This window comes from Argopecten irradians, chromosome 5, assembly GCF_041381155.1.
Source record: "Argopecten irradians isolate NY chromosome 5, Ai_NY, whole genome shotgun sequence".
NCBI lineage: Eukaryota > Metazoa > Mollusca > Bivalvia > Pectinida > Pectinidae > Argopecten > Argopecten irradians.
In genome coordinates this window covers 48,047,755-48,064,286 of record NC_091138.1, presented here as the reverse complement: position 1 = coordinate 48,064,286, position 16,532 = coordinate 48,047,755, and the positions used below count along the sequence as shown (strand labels likewise).

The window sequence follows — 16,532 nt, the reverse complement described above, 5'->3', positions numbered from 1 at the left end:
AAAATCTATTGATTTTCAGAAAGTTTGTAAGTATATTAAAGGAATACCCAAACAACAATTAACAAAACATACTGTTTATTGATAACTATTTTGTGTACAAGACGACTCACTCTCAGATCACTACCATACAGGTTTTGGTCTCCTTTGTAATTGGTCCATACAAGTTGACGGCAAGGTGGGATATAGTTACAAATAACTTTATTATGTACATTTAAGCATTGAACGTCTTTCAGTTGGCATTCACAACCAATATGAACGCAAACTGGACAGAGGCAAATTCCATGAAGCGCGCTAGTGCTTCATGTTGAATTTGCATCTGTTCAGTGGGACTGCAGTGAAAATGTAAATATATATTGATGTTGTCAGTTGGTTTCATCCAGTGACTTAACTTGGATTTCATTTCTCTTGTTGGTATTTACCCATTTCTAGGTAGTAATATCACTATCACGCCTAAATGTTTTATTTCCCACTTCAATGTTATAAACAAATTCTATTACTGACTAAACAATAAGGCAGTTTACTGAATACTTTTTCCAGACAGTTAAATGTCTAATACATCTTTGAATTCTAGATTCTATGACATTAAGGGTCATCTTGTATAGTCAACTTTTAGCTCAGAATAACCAAATTTACACTTTTCCCCCTACTTTTACCATGAATACAAAACATACAAGGAGACTTAATTGCCTCGGGAAACACATTCAACCACGATGGATATGGAAAACAGGACCTGGGACTGTTTTATACGCGACAAGAGTCACTTGATAAAACAACTTCATATATTTACATCGGTACAGATCTGTGTCGAAAGAAGATTTCAGAAAAGATGTCGATGACATAACACTTTCAATGACGTCATGCCATCTTTTTTGTAATCTCGTATGTAAGACTTGCAATATCAATAACAAAAAAACACATTCATAACATGTTGATGCACAAATTGATACTAAACATCGTAAATAAATAGGGTTGATGCATTCATGGAATGACAATAATTTGTATATGTATAAAATGTACAAGTAAAGCTAACGAAATAAGATGCCATAGAATTGTCTGTTTGAAAATCCTTACAATTGGTATTTACGTTGAAGTTCAAGATTATTTTTTGGCAAGAGATAAGAAACAAAATTTTGTCAGGTTTAAAGAAAAGGGAGCTCTTTGTAAAAAACTAAATACGTTTTAATAGCTTCAATAATGTAAATAAAGACATTAAAAATGCTAATAAAATGCCATCCTAAGACGGGAAAACTGATTATGATAACATGTTTATATTTTCAAGTACTATTTATCTTCAATTTGAACCTATCTGATCTATTGTTAAGTATACGATCATTTTGAATTTTTTTCTTTCTGAAAATAGTATACTATACACTTTAAAGGTCCTCTAAACCCTAGCTTATACTGTTTGATATACACTAAAGAAAGAATCGAATACCCTGAAGCCAAATGATATGTGATGTTGTATCACTATGAAGATGCTCCACCACTGACAAATGACATTTTTTTCGCTAACTAAAACAGGAGCATTTTGTATTTTTCTACAGTTACAAAAGTTATTTAATTTACACCATTACCATTATTGAAAAGTTTGGGCTTCTAATTTTACTTCAAGACATTAATTTTAAAAATAATTAATTGCATCCCGAAAAAAAGCAGTGGCATTATGTCCTATATGGAATGAATTATTGATTGCGCATGCACCGAAAGCAAAATAAATTATTTCATATTATTTTATTGTGTTAATTAGAGATATTTATACACAATTAAAAAAATAATTATTGTTCAATTAATGAGTATCGTTTATGCTATATCGGTGGTGGAGCATCTTTAAATTAAGAGATGTGTTAGACCAAATGATAAAAATCTTCAGATATTTTTTCTCGATCATTTAAACCAACTTTTTAATAAATAAATTGAAATGCATGACCACATCAAGTAGAAACAATTTTACTTAGTTCAATGTGAAATCACAAGGGTAAAAGAGACAAATATACCCAAGACAAAATTGGAAATGAAGCGTCCGGAATCCCATGTAATTAATGGGTATAACACTGACATCCATACCTAAATGCGTGTCATACAACACTTACGTCTTAAATACTGAAAACCAGTCTTATATTTTAATATAACGTTTCATTGCTACTGAGAGTATCGCAGAAATTATTTTAAACGAGTTTGTGAATCTTCAGTTCACACGCCAGATTAATTTGGTGAAGATAATACCGATGGCAAAAGTGCGTGAAACAAATAACAATTTGTTTTTTATAGAAATACATAATAATGTAACTCTGCATAAATGACATCAATACCAACAGATACAATAATTTATGTTTGGTATATAGACAAATTCTTTGACGTAATATGAGATAAATGCATATAAATTGTTTACTAAGTACACAAAGATATATAATTAATATCACAACAACAACAAAAAGACATAAATGGCACGTTTAAATAGGTAGGAGATACAGGGAGATTATCACATTGCTTGTAGAGGATATCGACATTTAACGTACATTCCATAATATAACAGCTTCTCAATATAATATGACAACATCATCCTGTCACACCCCATATCATGATATTTTTACATTCCATATCATGATAGTTTCACACCCCATATCATGATACTTTTACATTCCATATCATGATAGTTTTACATTCCATATCATGATAGTTTTACATTCCATATCATGATAGTTTTACATTCCATATCATGATAGTTTTACATCCCATATCATGATAGTTTTACACCTATCATATCATGATAGTTTTACATTCCATATCATGACACTTTTACATTCCATATCATGATATTTTTACATCCCATATCATGATATTTTTACATTCCATATCATGATAGTTTTACACCTCATATCATGATAGTTTTACATTCCATATCATGTCATGATAGTTTTACACCTCATATCATGACACTTTTACAACCCATATCATGATATTTTAACACCTCATATCATGACATCTTTTCACTTTATATCATGGCAATGGGGTATACCTTAACAAAACAAAATATCATTACACTCCATGACTTCACAACTCTTTTACACAGGCTTTATCATGTCCTCATTTCATCGGAGAATTTATGAAGCTTATCTCGAAGATTTAAGTTTTACTCACCAGGGCTCGCAAAAATAAACAACTTTGGAGACCCATTACTCGTGATTTCGATGATTACACAATATCATGACACTTTAACATTCATATCATACTCATATATAAATACCCACAATCATTTGCATATTCACCACACATCCAACGTCTGCCACTACATACATAGTGATCCACACTTACTTAAAATGTATGTGTTTGCGTCATGACAATAATCAATAATGACAAGACAATTAAATGATCTCATTTTTTACATTTAAACTCTTAAATGTATATGAAATATTTGGTCTGATCTCATTTCACATTCAAACCTTAAAATGTGTAAGAAATATTTGGTCTGATCTCTTTTTTTAACATTCAAACTTTAAAATGTATGAAATATTTGGTCTGATCTCTTTTTTTAACATTCAAACTTTAAAATGTATGAAATATTTGGTCTGTTCTCTTTTTCACATTCAAACTTTAAAATGTATAAGAAATATTTGGTCTGAACCCCTTTTTTACATTCAAATCTTAAAATGTATTTGAAATATCTTGTCTGATCTCTTTTTCACATTCGAACTTTTAAATGTATATGGAATAATAAGTCTGATATTTTTTTTGCATTCAAACTTTTAAATATGTATGAAATATTAGGTCTGATTTCAAATGATATTATATCAAGCGTAAATATTTCCAAAAAATCCTTAACCATGTTTTCTATATATACCAATTAATACATATTAAAACCTAGTCATATAAGCATGAAATATAAATTCTGATACGAATACCAGTTATTCAAAACCAATTGGATTTCATATGAACAGAGCAAAATTTAGCACAACTTTAAAATTTCTTGATTAATTAAAACTTCGAGTTATATATTTGTATATATATATATAGTCCAGTTAAATTAGATTAAAATTGTTGACAAATAATATTCTTAAAAATGTGTGATGTTTCTTCTGTACTAAAAGCACATTAACTGATACATTTAGGGATTACCTCCCCTATATTCTGATAAGTTTCAATGCACACAATAAACAAGGAGCATTTCGGTTTAATAGATGAAAAAAACTTGCATTTGTAAAAATAATGGTGGGTTTAAAAGACATGCAATACTCTTCAAATTTTAAAATACATTTTTTGCACAGCTTTATTTTGCACATTCCTTATTTTCAATCTCGCAATATTCGCTCTCGCTTATTCTTCAGAATTAACGAACACGGACTTCAAAGCACACAAATCACAGACCTAGTATTCCTTAGATATGCGGAGAGAAGCTGGACCTAATCATGACATCAAAACACGGTCTAATGATCTAATAGAATTACATTATACATATATGTAGGGCGCACTACATAAAGTTTACATACTTCGATCACATACTTAGGATCTATCAGCGATTTTATGTTGATTCTGAAAATACATATTAAATTAATGTATTACTTTTACAATATTCCTTATAATAACATTTCTTTATATGTTACATAGTTATCTTCTCTTGGGGTATGTCCTGATTGTTATGCATGTGTGATAATTACGTAGTAATCACTAACAAATGACGTCACAATTAATACCTGATCAAGGAGGAGATAACGTTGTAATATACAAGTACAGGATATTACATAATCATGATCTATGAATGTTTCTAATGATTCTATTGATACATTTTGTAATTTCAGGATTTGATTAACATGATAGTCTCCCTAATTAATCGCCTACAAACGCCCAATGAAGTCACTGTCACACACGTGTACTAAAGCTGCCACTGAAGAGAGCCTAATGCTTGGTATGTTCTCTATGGAGCCTGGATTATAGTTGTCTTCCATTTGGTTTTCTGTTTGTTGATGATAAATATGGTAGCACCACATTGTATTCCAGGTTAATCAATATTTGTTGATATCTTAATATGTTTGAAACAAATTATTAATATCTTATGAGGTCATAAAGTCCAAATGACCTTTCACCATGATCAAATCCAAGCGGCCGTCATACATTACGCATTTATGTAGGCAATGTTTAAATGCACGACCATTGTCAACCTAATTTCATAGGAAATTTTGATTCAGGAACATAAATCTATGACGTTTTGCGGTCCAGTCCTGACCAGGTAAGGTCATTTTATTCCAAAGCTCGGACCACTCTAGACCAGTTCAGTCTAGTTCTGCCAAGCGCCAGTATGTACTGGTACGAAGCCAGTACCTAGATACTGTTTTTTTCAGATTAAGGTCATGCAGTGACCTTGACCTTTGCCCTATACAAAAACACCCTTCTTTTTCCCGATTGTGTCCTGTAGTGGTTCTATTTGCTCGTTACAAAGGGAACCGTTTTTTCTAGGGGATGAAGACATGCTGTCAGATTCCTGAGAAAATAAAAGTACGAAAATCTATTATCTATATGTCGTAATTTACTCAAATCTTTACTGCAAGGTTTTTGTTTTGGACAAATATTCACTAATTTATCAACCCACTTACATTATTACAGTAAAGTTGATATTCTTTCTTTTTATAAAATTTACATATTTCTAGTAATACATTGGAAGAGAAAAAATTCAATAAAATATACAATATAAAAATTACCTTGATATAAACTTGTAATTTATATCGAATGAAATAATTCAATGAATTAAATTTTCAAAAGGTAATCCAAATTACATTGTGATGATAATTAACTTTTTGATAAATTTTTAGGATTATTTTATTCATTTGTTATTGATGTCAGAAAGATGGGGTCACGAGGCTGACAGAAAATGACAAATGAATTCATCATGTGATTTCATAGCTTTCAAGTAGGCTCTTAAGCATGTCCTTAGATTAATGTGATTATAAGGTTAATTGCAACTTACTACAAATATACATTACAAAGGCTCTATTCTAAAAGGGAGACAAAATAAAATTCAATATTGCAATAAAACTGCAATTTTGGAATTACGGCTTTTTGTGGTTGTAAAGCAGAGGAGGGTAAGTAAATAATTAAACTAAAGGCAAAATGGTACAAACATTACCAACACCAAGCATGCAGGATAGACAAGAAACAAAGAACTTATAAACACGTGAGCACATGGGCCTAACTTCTAGGTGCGACTTATTTACCAGTGCGACTTATACGTGTACGAAAACTGAAAAAATCCCAAAACGGCCTTTGTGACTTATTATCACGAAAATGCGGTAATTTATCTTACATGTGATTTTATCATGAAATTAATTTCTATCCTATCACATTTTGCTAGATATGTCACTTTTAAAGAAATAATTTTCTTGCTAATTCCGACAGTCTATGATAAATGTCATCACATGACTAGTGGTCCACAGGACAATACAAATACAAGGGTCTATGAAAAAGAAGATCTTTCTGTTTTGTCTGTAACTTCATAAACCTAAAAGATATTGAGAATAATGATGTCATAATACTCGGTGTACAATTCATTCAGACTACAAGTATGTAAAAATAGCCACAAATTCTAACCAATAGAAATTTAGCTTTAATTTCAAAAATTGCTGCTAGTGAACTTTAGAATGTATATTATTACATATATTCATTTGAAGAACATGATGAAAGGGCTAATGCTAAACAAACAACGTGTTGCTACCTTTTTTATTTCTATATGTTTACCAGACTCTGAGAATCTAATGTTATTCAATATTACATATACTATACTTATATAAATTATTTATTATCTCTACCTCAGCCTTTAAGAATTTGAAACCAGTTTTAGTATTAGTGAGGGTAAGATACCTGTACATGTAACATCAATTAGAGAGTGTTGGACTAGCTTTAGGATAAGTGAACTTTAGTATAGCTTTAGGATTAGTGAGCTTTGCACTACCTCTACTTAGTAAGGTCTAGACTAGCTCTAAAGTTAGTGAGGTTGTGATAACCTCCAGTGTTAGTGAGCTTTAGACCAGCTCTAGTGATAGTGAGCTTGGATTGATAACCAGGTTAGCTTGGATAAGTGTTAGTGAGCTCCACTCCAAACTATATACACTACATTAGTGAACTTTAGATTAGTTCCAGCATTAGTGAACTTAGGACTAGTTACAGCAAATGTGAGCTTTGAACTATCTATAGCATATCTTAGTGAGGTCTAGACTAGCTCTGAAGTTAGTGAGGTTATGATAGCAATAGCGAGCTTGGATCAATACCCTGGTTAGTGAGCTCACACCAAAATATGTGAAAGGGACTGACCATTACAACCGGTCATAGGTCAGCTGGAGTTGTTTTCATTCACTATAGTTGTCAATGGAATAGCTTCTGCTGGTATGTGACTATGACGGGTTGGCCAGCCTTCGCCGCGTACCTGGGGAAAATACTAATAGTTTTGGACAGTACTGTAATAACTGTATGATGGATGTACATGTATATTTCCTTCTGATGGAAATGGTGTAAATATTTCTACAGCAATCACTTTATATCCTAGTTGTTTATTTCTCTTTGACTCATTCACCCCTTGAAATTTCACAATGGACTGGTCTAGTCTTCAATTTAGAACAGTCTATATGTGTCTTATATCTATATGTGTCTTCAGGGGGGAATGAGTTAAACAGTTAGAGAAGAACTTTTAACTATCAGTTTAACGGCCATGTCATTTTAGTTTTATTATTTCTTATCATAGAATGTTCTATACCTATGATATATCTATCTATTTTGTGACCAATTTCACAACATTAAAAACACAAAAAAGCATGCATATAACCAAAATAAACTCTTCATCAAAGGAAAACAAACATAAAAACAAACATAAAAATAAATCATAAAGATTATTAGATGTACATACTGCTCTTGGCCTTCTGTTCAAATTAGCTTGTCTAATACTCAAACAAAAGTCATGTGGAGTAAAGACAATTTTTGATATATTATGGTACACTTTTTCAGAATATTTTGTACATGAATTATCTAAAAGGAAATATTTCTAGACTGTAATAAGAAATGTTTTTGAGGAGCTGCAGTATTTGAACTGTTGGGATAAGTCTAGCCTACTTACCGATTGTGATCCATTGGAATTCATTGGTCCCTTCAGTTTTTCTCTGTCTTTGTCGTTTTCTGTTCTTTTCTTCTTTAAGTATCTGTTTACATGATAAGTAAAATGTTTTGTATTTAATCACTTAGAAACACAACCATGGTAAATGATAAGCTGTTTCTTCTGAACTCAATAAGTTAAGATCTAAGTGACTGAGTGGTTTAGGTGTCTGATATTTTATAGATTACCCTCATAAGAGGAGAGGAAAAATGCACAGCCAGGGTCACAGAGGAAAGTCAGAGTACCCGGAGAAAAAACACCGACCAGTAACTGGCAACAGCCCCACATGGAATTAGAACTTGCGACCCATAGGTGGAGGTGCTTATGTGGTGATATGTGTGGACATTTTAATTACTCGGCCACTGCAGCCTCATCCAGAACAGTTCCAATTCTACAGGAACATATAAGATTTATATCTGTAAAGTCATATCTAGTTAGTTGTTCCCATATCTTACCTTTTTCTCCATATCACTATGAGGATAATAATAGTTGCGAACAACACACCAGCTACGGTCAGAGCGGCTACTCCAGCTGTGGCGATGGATCGGTCTTTGCCTTCCTCTGAAACATTACAAGTATTTACATTAAGATTACAGTTCAAAACGTACATTTTTTGTTAAGTCTGTTGTTAAATACTGTAAAAATCCTTATTTTAGTGGAGTTAAATTTTAGCACAAATGCAAAAAATCTTTAATTATGATTTTTTTAGTGCGAATAAATATAAATTAACACCATTTAATGGTTCACTACCACTAGATATCCTTTTACAAAATTAGGTGTTTTACATGAATTCCAGCTTCAAAGATAGTGTAAAAACCGCTAAAATAAAAATACCACTAAAATAAGTACTTTTATAGTATATAGTGTGAATGTATTAAGAATCTTTTACCAATAGGAAAAAGTTCCAAAGTCTTGGTCTTCAGAAAGGGATCAAATGAGATAACTCATTCAGCGCTAAATAATGGACTGGTCTAGTCTTTGATTTAGAAGTGCCGAAATGGTTTTTTCAGGGGTGAATTAGTGATAATTTAAATAATGATGATATCAGCATATTTAGAAATGAATTAATATTTCTTCTTTATTTTTTATCTATGAATCCTGAACATTCCATTATGAAAATCCAGGGTTGAATGGGTTTAATCATTCAATTATCATGCAGGTTACCTTGACCACCAGGGTTGAAATCAAATAATTCACATCTTTTCCCAATATGTGTCGATGGACATCTACAAAAGAGAAATTTTTAAAATTACATTTAACTTGAGTTTTCTCCCTTTGCATGGAAATTTTTTCTTTTTTCATATATAGTCTTACTCTGTTTCAAAGAAAATCTGATATTACATTCCATTAGGGGTCATGATCTGCTGCTATGATCAAAAAAATTTATCCATGAAATATTGGGAAATGTATCACATATACATACCCTTATAGCCAGAAATTTTAAAATCACAGAATTTTTTTTTCTTTAATCAAAGTCATGTAAATTTTTATGCATGATTAATGGGTTAGTTTATCTAGAATATGGAATTTGACTTACTGGCAGTTAGTTTCTCTGTTTTGTTCGATGATCACCACGAAACATGTGCCTCCTTGAAGACATCCTTGTTGGATGACTTCGTCACTTGTACAGTTCTGTCGATGATGTTCTGTATCCTCAGGTGGGACTTCTGTCGTGACCACATCTATGACTTCCTCACCCTGGGGCTTTGTCACCGGAGTTCTGCCACACCCCTCTACAACAATCATGAGTTTGGTTTATCAAATAAACATCCTTTTAACAGTCAGGGTGGTTTAGGGACAGCCTTCTGTGGATATGGTGTTCCGGTATGTGGATGTCTATTTTTGGGAGGCTGCAGTATATTTGTGTTGTGCCTCCATGTAATAGTATAACTCTTGCCCTTTTTATAGTGCGGTCTATATGTCTCAAATTCAGGGGATGGGCTTGTGGAAAAGGCCCAGTCTTTCTATACAAAATTGCCTTCAAAGCAGTTTGGATATCTGTCTCTACAAACATTTGCCTTGTCATTCTTTTTAAAGAGTTAGGAGTTTTATCTCAAAAAATATTTGCTCTATTCATCAGAAGAAAAAAGAAGAGATTTATAACCACTGTGTCGTCAGAAACAATCTTCCTATATTCGTCAGTAACTTATAATTTTCTCAGTGAAAGCCAATATGGATCTTTACCACAAAACAAACAACCCTTCTAATAAAAATACACCAAAGCAAACCTTTCTAGATCACTATGTACAAGGTTAATAAGTATTCTTTTTTTTAATACTTGTAAATTAGATATCTTTGCCTGAATCTTTCCTCCTTTAGCATAGCTTATACATGAATACCTCTTTTCTACCTCACCCTTTTACATGAAAAGGTCAATCAATCTGACCTACCAATTAATCATTCATCAGCCGATACTTGTACTTTTTATTAGCCTCCCCACCCCTATGTATCTGTTCTGTGACCCCTAATACACTACAATGTGTAGTCATCTAGTTAGTGTCCATCACCGATTCATTTATTCCAGTGACAGGAAAAGGTCTTCTTGACCGGCGACCTATTGGTAGGACCACAATGGTCACTCAGTGAATCTGAGAGTGACCATTCTGAATTGATGGCCGGAAGAGATGGAATTGATATTGGTGTCCAGTTGACCATTGGAAACTGGACAATGAGTTAGGGTTATAGCATGATCAACTGTGGAGCTTGTGTGATCTAACAAAGCCATTTATGAACTCATTCACCCCTGAAGACATATTTAGACTCTTCTTAATCAAAGATTGGATAAGTCCATTATGAAACTTCAGGGGTGAATGAGTCAATCCCATCTAGGCTGTACGCAATGTCTATTTTACTAGTGATGTGAAGTGTTAAATGGATAGAGACATGAAAAGGGTTACATGTAACATGGAGACAAGGGAGCATGGAGGTGAATAAGTCATCAACAACTACACAGACACCCTTCACAATAGCAATTCAGCAAATAGAGGTCCAGACTGGCCACAAGACCAAGTTATTAATAAGATTTTCTCAGCAGAGTTCTAATACTAGATTATCTCCCCCTTGATTGAAACTCAAATCAGACAGAATGTTGTAGAGACAAAAATAATCAAGCCAAATTTTAGTGATGTTATTTATATTCTAGAGATTATGGTCAGTCAAAAAGAGGGCCTGAAAATAGCTTGGAGATACCAACATTGTCTATTAGGCTAATTTTATACTGTACAGTGAGAAAAAGCATGCATTCACAAACACAGCACCAAACACAACATCCAGAAACCTTAAAGTAAATAATGAATTTCAGGTATATTCAAATACGTTAAAGATTGCAGGTATAAATTACACTTTTCTTCAAAACAAAATTTCACACTCACTGTTGAATGAAAAAATATCCTAAAAATTGGTGCATTTAGTGGCATGTATTCAACTAGAATTCACATTGAATACTGTAAACTAAAGATTTAGCTTCAGGGGTGGTGATGAGTGTGTATACACTTGAGATATATTCATTCTGTTTAGATAATATTTGGCTTTTGGAGTCAAGAACATTTAAAGGCAGTAAACACTCAAGTGTAGGAAGTTTTAGAAAGTTTTCCCCTCGTATCAAAGCCCTAATGCCGATGTTTTGGTTTGTAATTACAGCTAGACAACAACTGCATGAGGAAGTCAATTAAAAACTTTAGGCTTAGTGTATTTTGTCCGGGTTTAAAGGTTCAATCATTAATTTAAGAGGAAAATCTTGCACTCAACACCAAATTAAAGTACAATGATATAAATAATGTCACTGCAAGAGCTTTGTCTGAACGGGAGACATAAGTAAAATATATTTATTTGACCAGCTTGCACAAAAAGGCAAAAAGAAACCATATTCAAGATGAAAATCACTTAATGCATGAGCTAAAATTACTTCAATGATGTAATTATAGATTTCAAAATCATATAGTGTTCATTGAGCAGAACTGGGTTTGGGTGACAAAGTAGTTTATAAAGATGTTACAACATGGTACCGCAAGCCTTCTACTTCTGGTTAATAACTATGAAACCTATTAGGGGCTGTAATGCCATGTATTGACAAAATTTAAAAGTTGGTGCTTTTTTCTCTACATACTCTGGATTTCCTCCAACATTTAGACCTGTCATGTCCTTAAATGACCCTGGTTGTTAATAAGATGTAAAACAAATCAACAAACTGAGGGTATCAAAATATTGTGTTATTTTAAGCACTTGTCATAGCTAATGTATACCTACTTCCTTTGCCGAGTACACAGTCCACCGATACACTAGTGGATGTACAATCCAGAACCAAGCCCGCTAACACAACAAACACCAGAATCACAATGTAATTGTACATCATCCACAATTTTGGTCAACAATTTGATATGGATTTGATTTAGATGATTTTTTCCCCAAAAAGGTCAGTTGGGAAATAATCTCCAAAAGTTTTCAATCACAATAAAAAAATTCAGCACAGTAGCTCACAGCAAATTCAGCACAGTTTTAGCAAATTCAGGACAGTAAGCACACACCAATTCAGCACAACTTCAGCAGGTCCAAATCTGACAATATTAGTTACCAGGTAATGATTGTCATCTGCAATTATCTCTCCTAATTGTCGTCAGGTATGCACTTTGATATAACTTAATAATTTTTCAGGTACTATGGCACATAATCATCGACACAGGTAAAAATTCACTCTTAAAAGTGATGAATGTCAAACCAGCTACCTGTGTTTATGTCTCATATATCACATCTAAGCTATAAATAGACCTATTAATTGACTTTAAAATTTGTCAAAAATGTGAAAAATTTTACGAGCTATTGAAATTTGGTAGCTTACGGCAAAAACTATATATCCTAATATATGTTAATCATGTACATCAACAATAAAGCGTACAGCTGAATAACTCGTTAACATCGTAGGCCGATCATGATACATATCCAATAAAGTCAATATAGAACATCCTGTACTATTAACGGGACTATCCTCAACTGTCGTGGGACGAAAATGACGTGGGACGATATTATCAATGTCTTAAGTGACGTATATACATATGACTTGTCCTGAATTCCAGCATCTGAGGAAGTCAATTGAAACTGTACAGGAGAAATTCTTAGTATCATGTGTTTAGTATATATTACAGAAGTACATAGCTCCCTATCAGTAGATAATACTTACAATGTAAGCTAATAGGTATCTGTTGTGTCATTTTGTTTGTCTCTGCTACTTATTTGTATACCTAACAATAAGCGATTTTACAAAGAAACTGTTGACTTAGCGACTCAAGACAGGAAGATGGGCCACAAGTATTTTCGGTATGCAGGATGTCGTTCACACAAACTTAAGACTACCATTGTTTTCCCTAATTAATGAGTATCTGTGAGATGTGAAAGTTGTCAAGTGTTTGTCCTTCTCCAAGGACAAGTCAACACAGACCTCTAACTGTTTACCTAGTTACATAAAACATACATGTATACTGGTGATGTTTTTCTACAGGGAATTCTGATGCGGTAACTTGCTGTTAAAGTGATGGAATATGAAGATTTACCCTTGACCCCTAAAAAATCATAATGAACTCTTCTAGCCTTAAAATTGGAAGACTTTAAATGTGTCTACAGGGGTCAATAGGTTAATGGGATTTTTTCCAAAACTGAGCAAAGCTAGGACATAGAAATCTGTTAAAGGGGTGAAATATAACTGTATAGTTGTTGAATTTCGCGGGTATACAATTTACTGTTTGGAACTTTTTGCAGGAGTTTATTTTCGCGAATCCCCTTTGTAGCGCTTGAAAGCATCATTCACACAACAGACTACAATATGTAAAACCACGGTTTTGATGAATTTCAATCACTGAATCTGCAAAATTTAGCGAACTTTTGAAACCCCCTTTGGTTGAAGGGGGTGGGGGGTTGTCTTCCAGTACGTTTCACAGATAATAAATACTGTAACTGGTTATATTTTCAATGAAGGATACAGCAGATCCAAAATGAACCAAAAATCTTTCATTATATAGAATCTCGATGCATAAGCTCAAATAAACAATGACGATAAGAATCTGTCAAGATAATCTCTATCAATAGCTGATTATTTTTGAGCAGTGATATTTTCGGAATTTCGTTTTGACACGGTCACAAAAATAAGATTAGTGTATTCTCTTGAAGCCAAATAGCAAAATCTGTTACATTTTTTTTTTTTTTTTTCAAATTTTAAGTAAAAATTCCAGATTGTTTGTACCATAGCTAACTAGACCTGTAGCTAAAGTGGTGTCTGTGTAGAGTGAATACTCCCCCTGCACAAATTTATTAATAACTCCTTTAATAAGGGACCTTGCAAATTTTATCAAAATCTGTCAAGTTACAGTTCGTAGGATAGGTTTGCTGGACAAAGTTGTGTCTACAGATAGACAGATGGATAGATGGACAACCCGATTCCCTCCCCACTAAACTTTCTTGCTGGGGTATAAAAAGTACAGCTATACCGTATGCAAGCAATTAGTTTATCAGTTTCATTCTAGTTCAGTTAAATATGCATTATCTCCCCCTAGTGTAAAGTTCATCTTTTATCAATTAAAAAGAAAACGGATATTTTTAATGCTTGTAATTAAAAAGTTTCAGGTTTTAGATATTTTAGATGTCCTTCACAGCGTGCAGAAGTGTAATTATCGTTTCTATCCCACTGTGTATCATTGTGTATTAAACAATGCCTAGTCACTCAGATGTGGTCTAATAAACATCGCATGTTCCATACCCATAATTTAATCATTACAGTTATCTCGCAATTATTATTGCATATGAAAGCATTATCGATAACAATTATTCCCAATAGAGCATGTGAACCGACCTTTTCAATTGTCGTTAACCTACCCAACTATCACGACAGGTCGCGGTTCCCGTGTGGGCACTTGAAAACAAAAATGTCCGACTCACCTGCGCGCTGTAGTAGAAGGGGAGACAGCAGCAGCAGTACCAGGCCAGAAGTCCTTAGCATTCTTCGTGCCTCGATCACTTTGATGACATCCAGTCAGGCTACCTGGGGTAGAAAAAAACCCATTCATTAATCATTGAACATCATTCTGTCTTACGCCCACAACTCCCATGATGCTTCGCTGCACCTCCCCGGTAACTAGTTATACTTATCGCACACGCGATATGTACAGGAAATTGCTTCAACGAAGCACATGTAGATTTAGAATCTTTAAAACCAATAATTGTCTGATGAGCGTATTGGATGCATGATCTAGGAAAGACCACTAACTAATTTAGAGAACGCATTTGTGGTTTATTTAATGTAGGACATTGGGAGGCACATTAAGAACTTAGATAATCATCGGTGGACACAATCATAATTTATACCCGGAACTATTCATACAGTTACCGGGGTATTAATTCAGCTACAGCCATTGTAAATTCACATTTAGTTTAAAATTATACAATAGTGTAAGCATTCAAGCAGAATACTGGTAATAAGTACTGGTCAATCAGGTCATGCTGGATGATGGAGTTCTAGGAAGTCATCAATAATGTCCATATTAACCTATGCTTCTCTTAATCAAATTGACAGTTTTGTATTCGGGGATCCCGTATGCATCCTCCCACCCTCCATCTTCAAGACTGTTCAGAAAAGGTGTGAAATAATATTAAATCCACATTCTCTGTCCATCACCTTTCTCTCTAACTTAATGATGCATCAGGGTGACCCTTGATGCATCTTGATCCCCAGATTATCTCCCCCTAGATTGACCCCTAGACCCAGTTGTTGATAAGACTTTCTCAGCAGACTTCTAATACTAGATTATCTCCCCCTAGACTGACCCCCAGACCCAGTTGTTGATAGGACTTTCTCAGCAGACTTCTAATACTAGGTTATCTCCCCCTAGACTAGCTCCTAGACCCAAGTTGTTGATAAGACTTTCTCAGCAGAGTTCCAATAAATTCTAGATTATCTCCCCCTAGACTGACCCCCAGACCCAGTTGTTGATAAGACTTTCTCAGCAGACTTCTAATACTAGATTATCTCCCCCTAGACTGACCCCCAGACCCAGTTGTTGATAGGACTTTCTCAGCAGACTTCTAATACTAGGTTATCTCCCCCTAGACTAGCTCCTAGACCCAAGTTGTTGATAAGACTTTCTCAGAAGATTTCCTCTCAGCTCCTAGACCCAAGTTGTTGATAAGACTTTCTCAGCAGAGTTCCATTAAATTCTAGATTATCTCCCCTAGACTGGCCCCCAGACCTAGTTGTTGATAAGACTTTCTCAGCAGAGTTTTATATAATACTAGATTATCTCCCCGTAGACTGGCCACCAGACCTAGTTGTTGATAAGACTTTCTCAGCAGAGTTTTATATAATACTAGATTATCTCCCCCCTAGTTTGAAGCTAGAATCAGATATAAAGGAAAGACAAAAATA

At 33.7% G+C, this 16,532-nt stretch overlaps 1 protein-coding gene across 12 annotated transcripts in view; it reads right to left on the bottom strand.

Moving 5' to 3' along the window:
- Positions 1-58: 58 nt before the first annotated feature.
- Positions 59-16,532, bottom strand: part of LOC138324087 (uncharacterized) — a 46,437-nt gene continuing 29,963 nt past the window's right edge. For 8 of the 12 annotated variants that reach the window (XM_069269140.1, XM_069269143.1, XM_069269141.1 and 5 more), the window contains 6 exons: positions 15,050-15,152; positions 9,666-9,861; positions 9,293-9,354; positions 8,584-8,689; positions 8,093-8,174; positions 59-5,473 (listed from right to left, as the gene is read on the bottom strand). In XM_069269140.1, coding sequence (XP_069125241.1) covers positions 5,366-5,473; positions 8,093-8,174; positions 8,584-8,689; positions 9,293-9,354; positions 9,666-9,861; positions 15,050-15,110 — 615 coding nt within the window. In that variant the 5' untranslated portion in view covers positions 15,111-15,152 and the 3' untranslated portion in view covers positions 59-5,365. Of the gene's footprint in view, positions 5,474-7,271; positions 7,421-8,092; positions 8,175-8,583; positions 8,690-9,292; positions 9,355-9,665; positions 9,862-12,373; positions 13,263-15,049; positions 15,153-16,532 lie in introns of those variants that run through there. The other 4 variants (XM_069269137.1, XM_069269139.1, XM_069269138.1 and 1 more) reach the window with 4 other exon arrangements.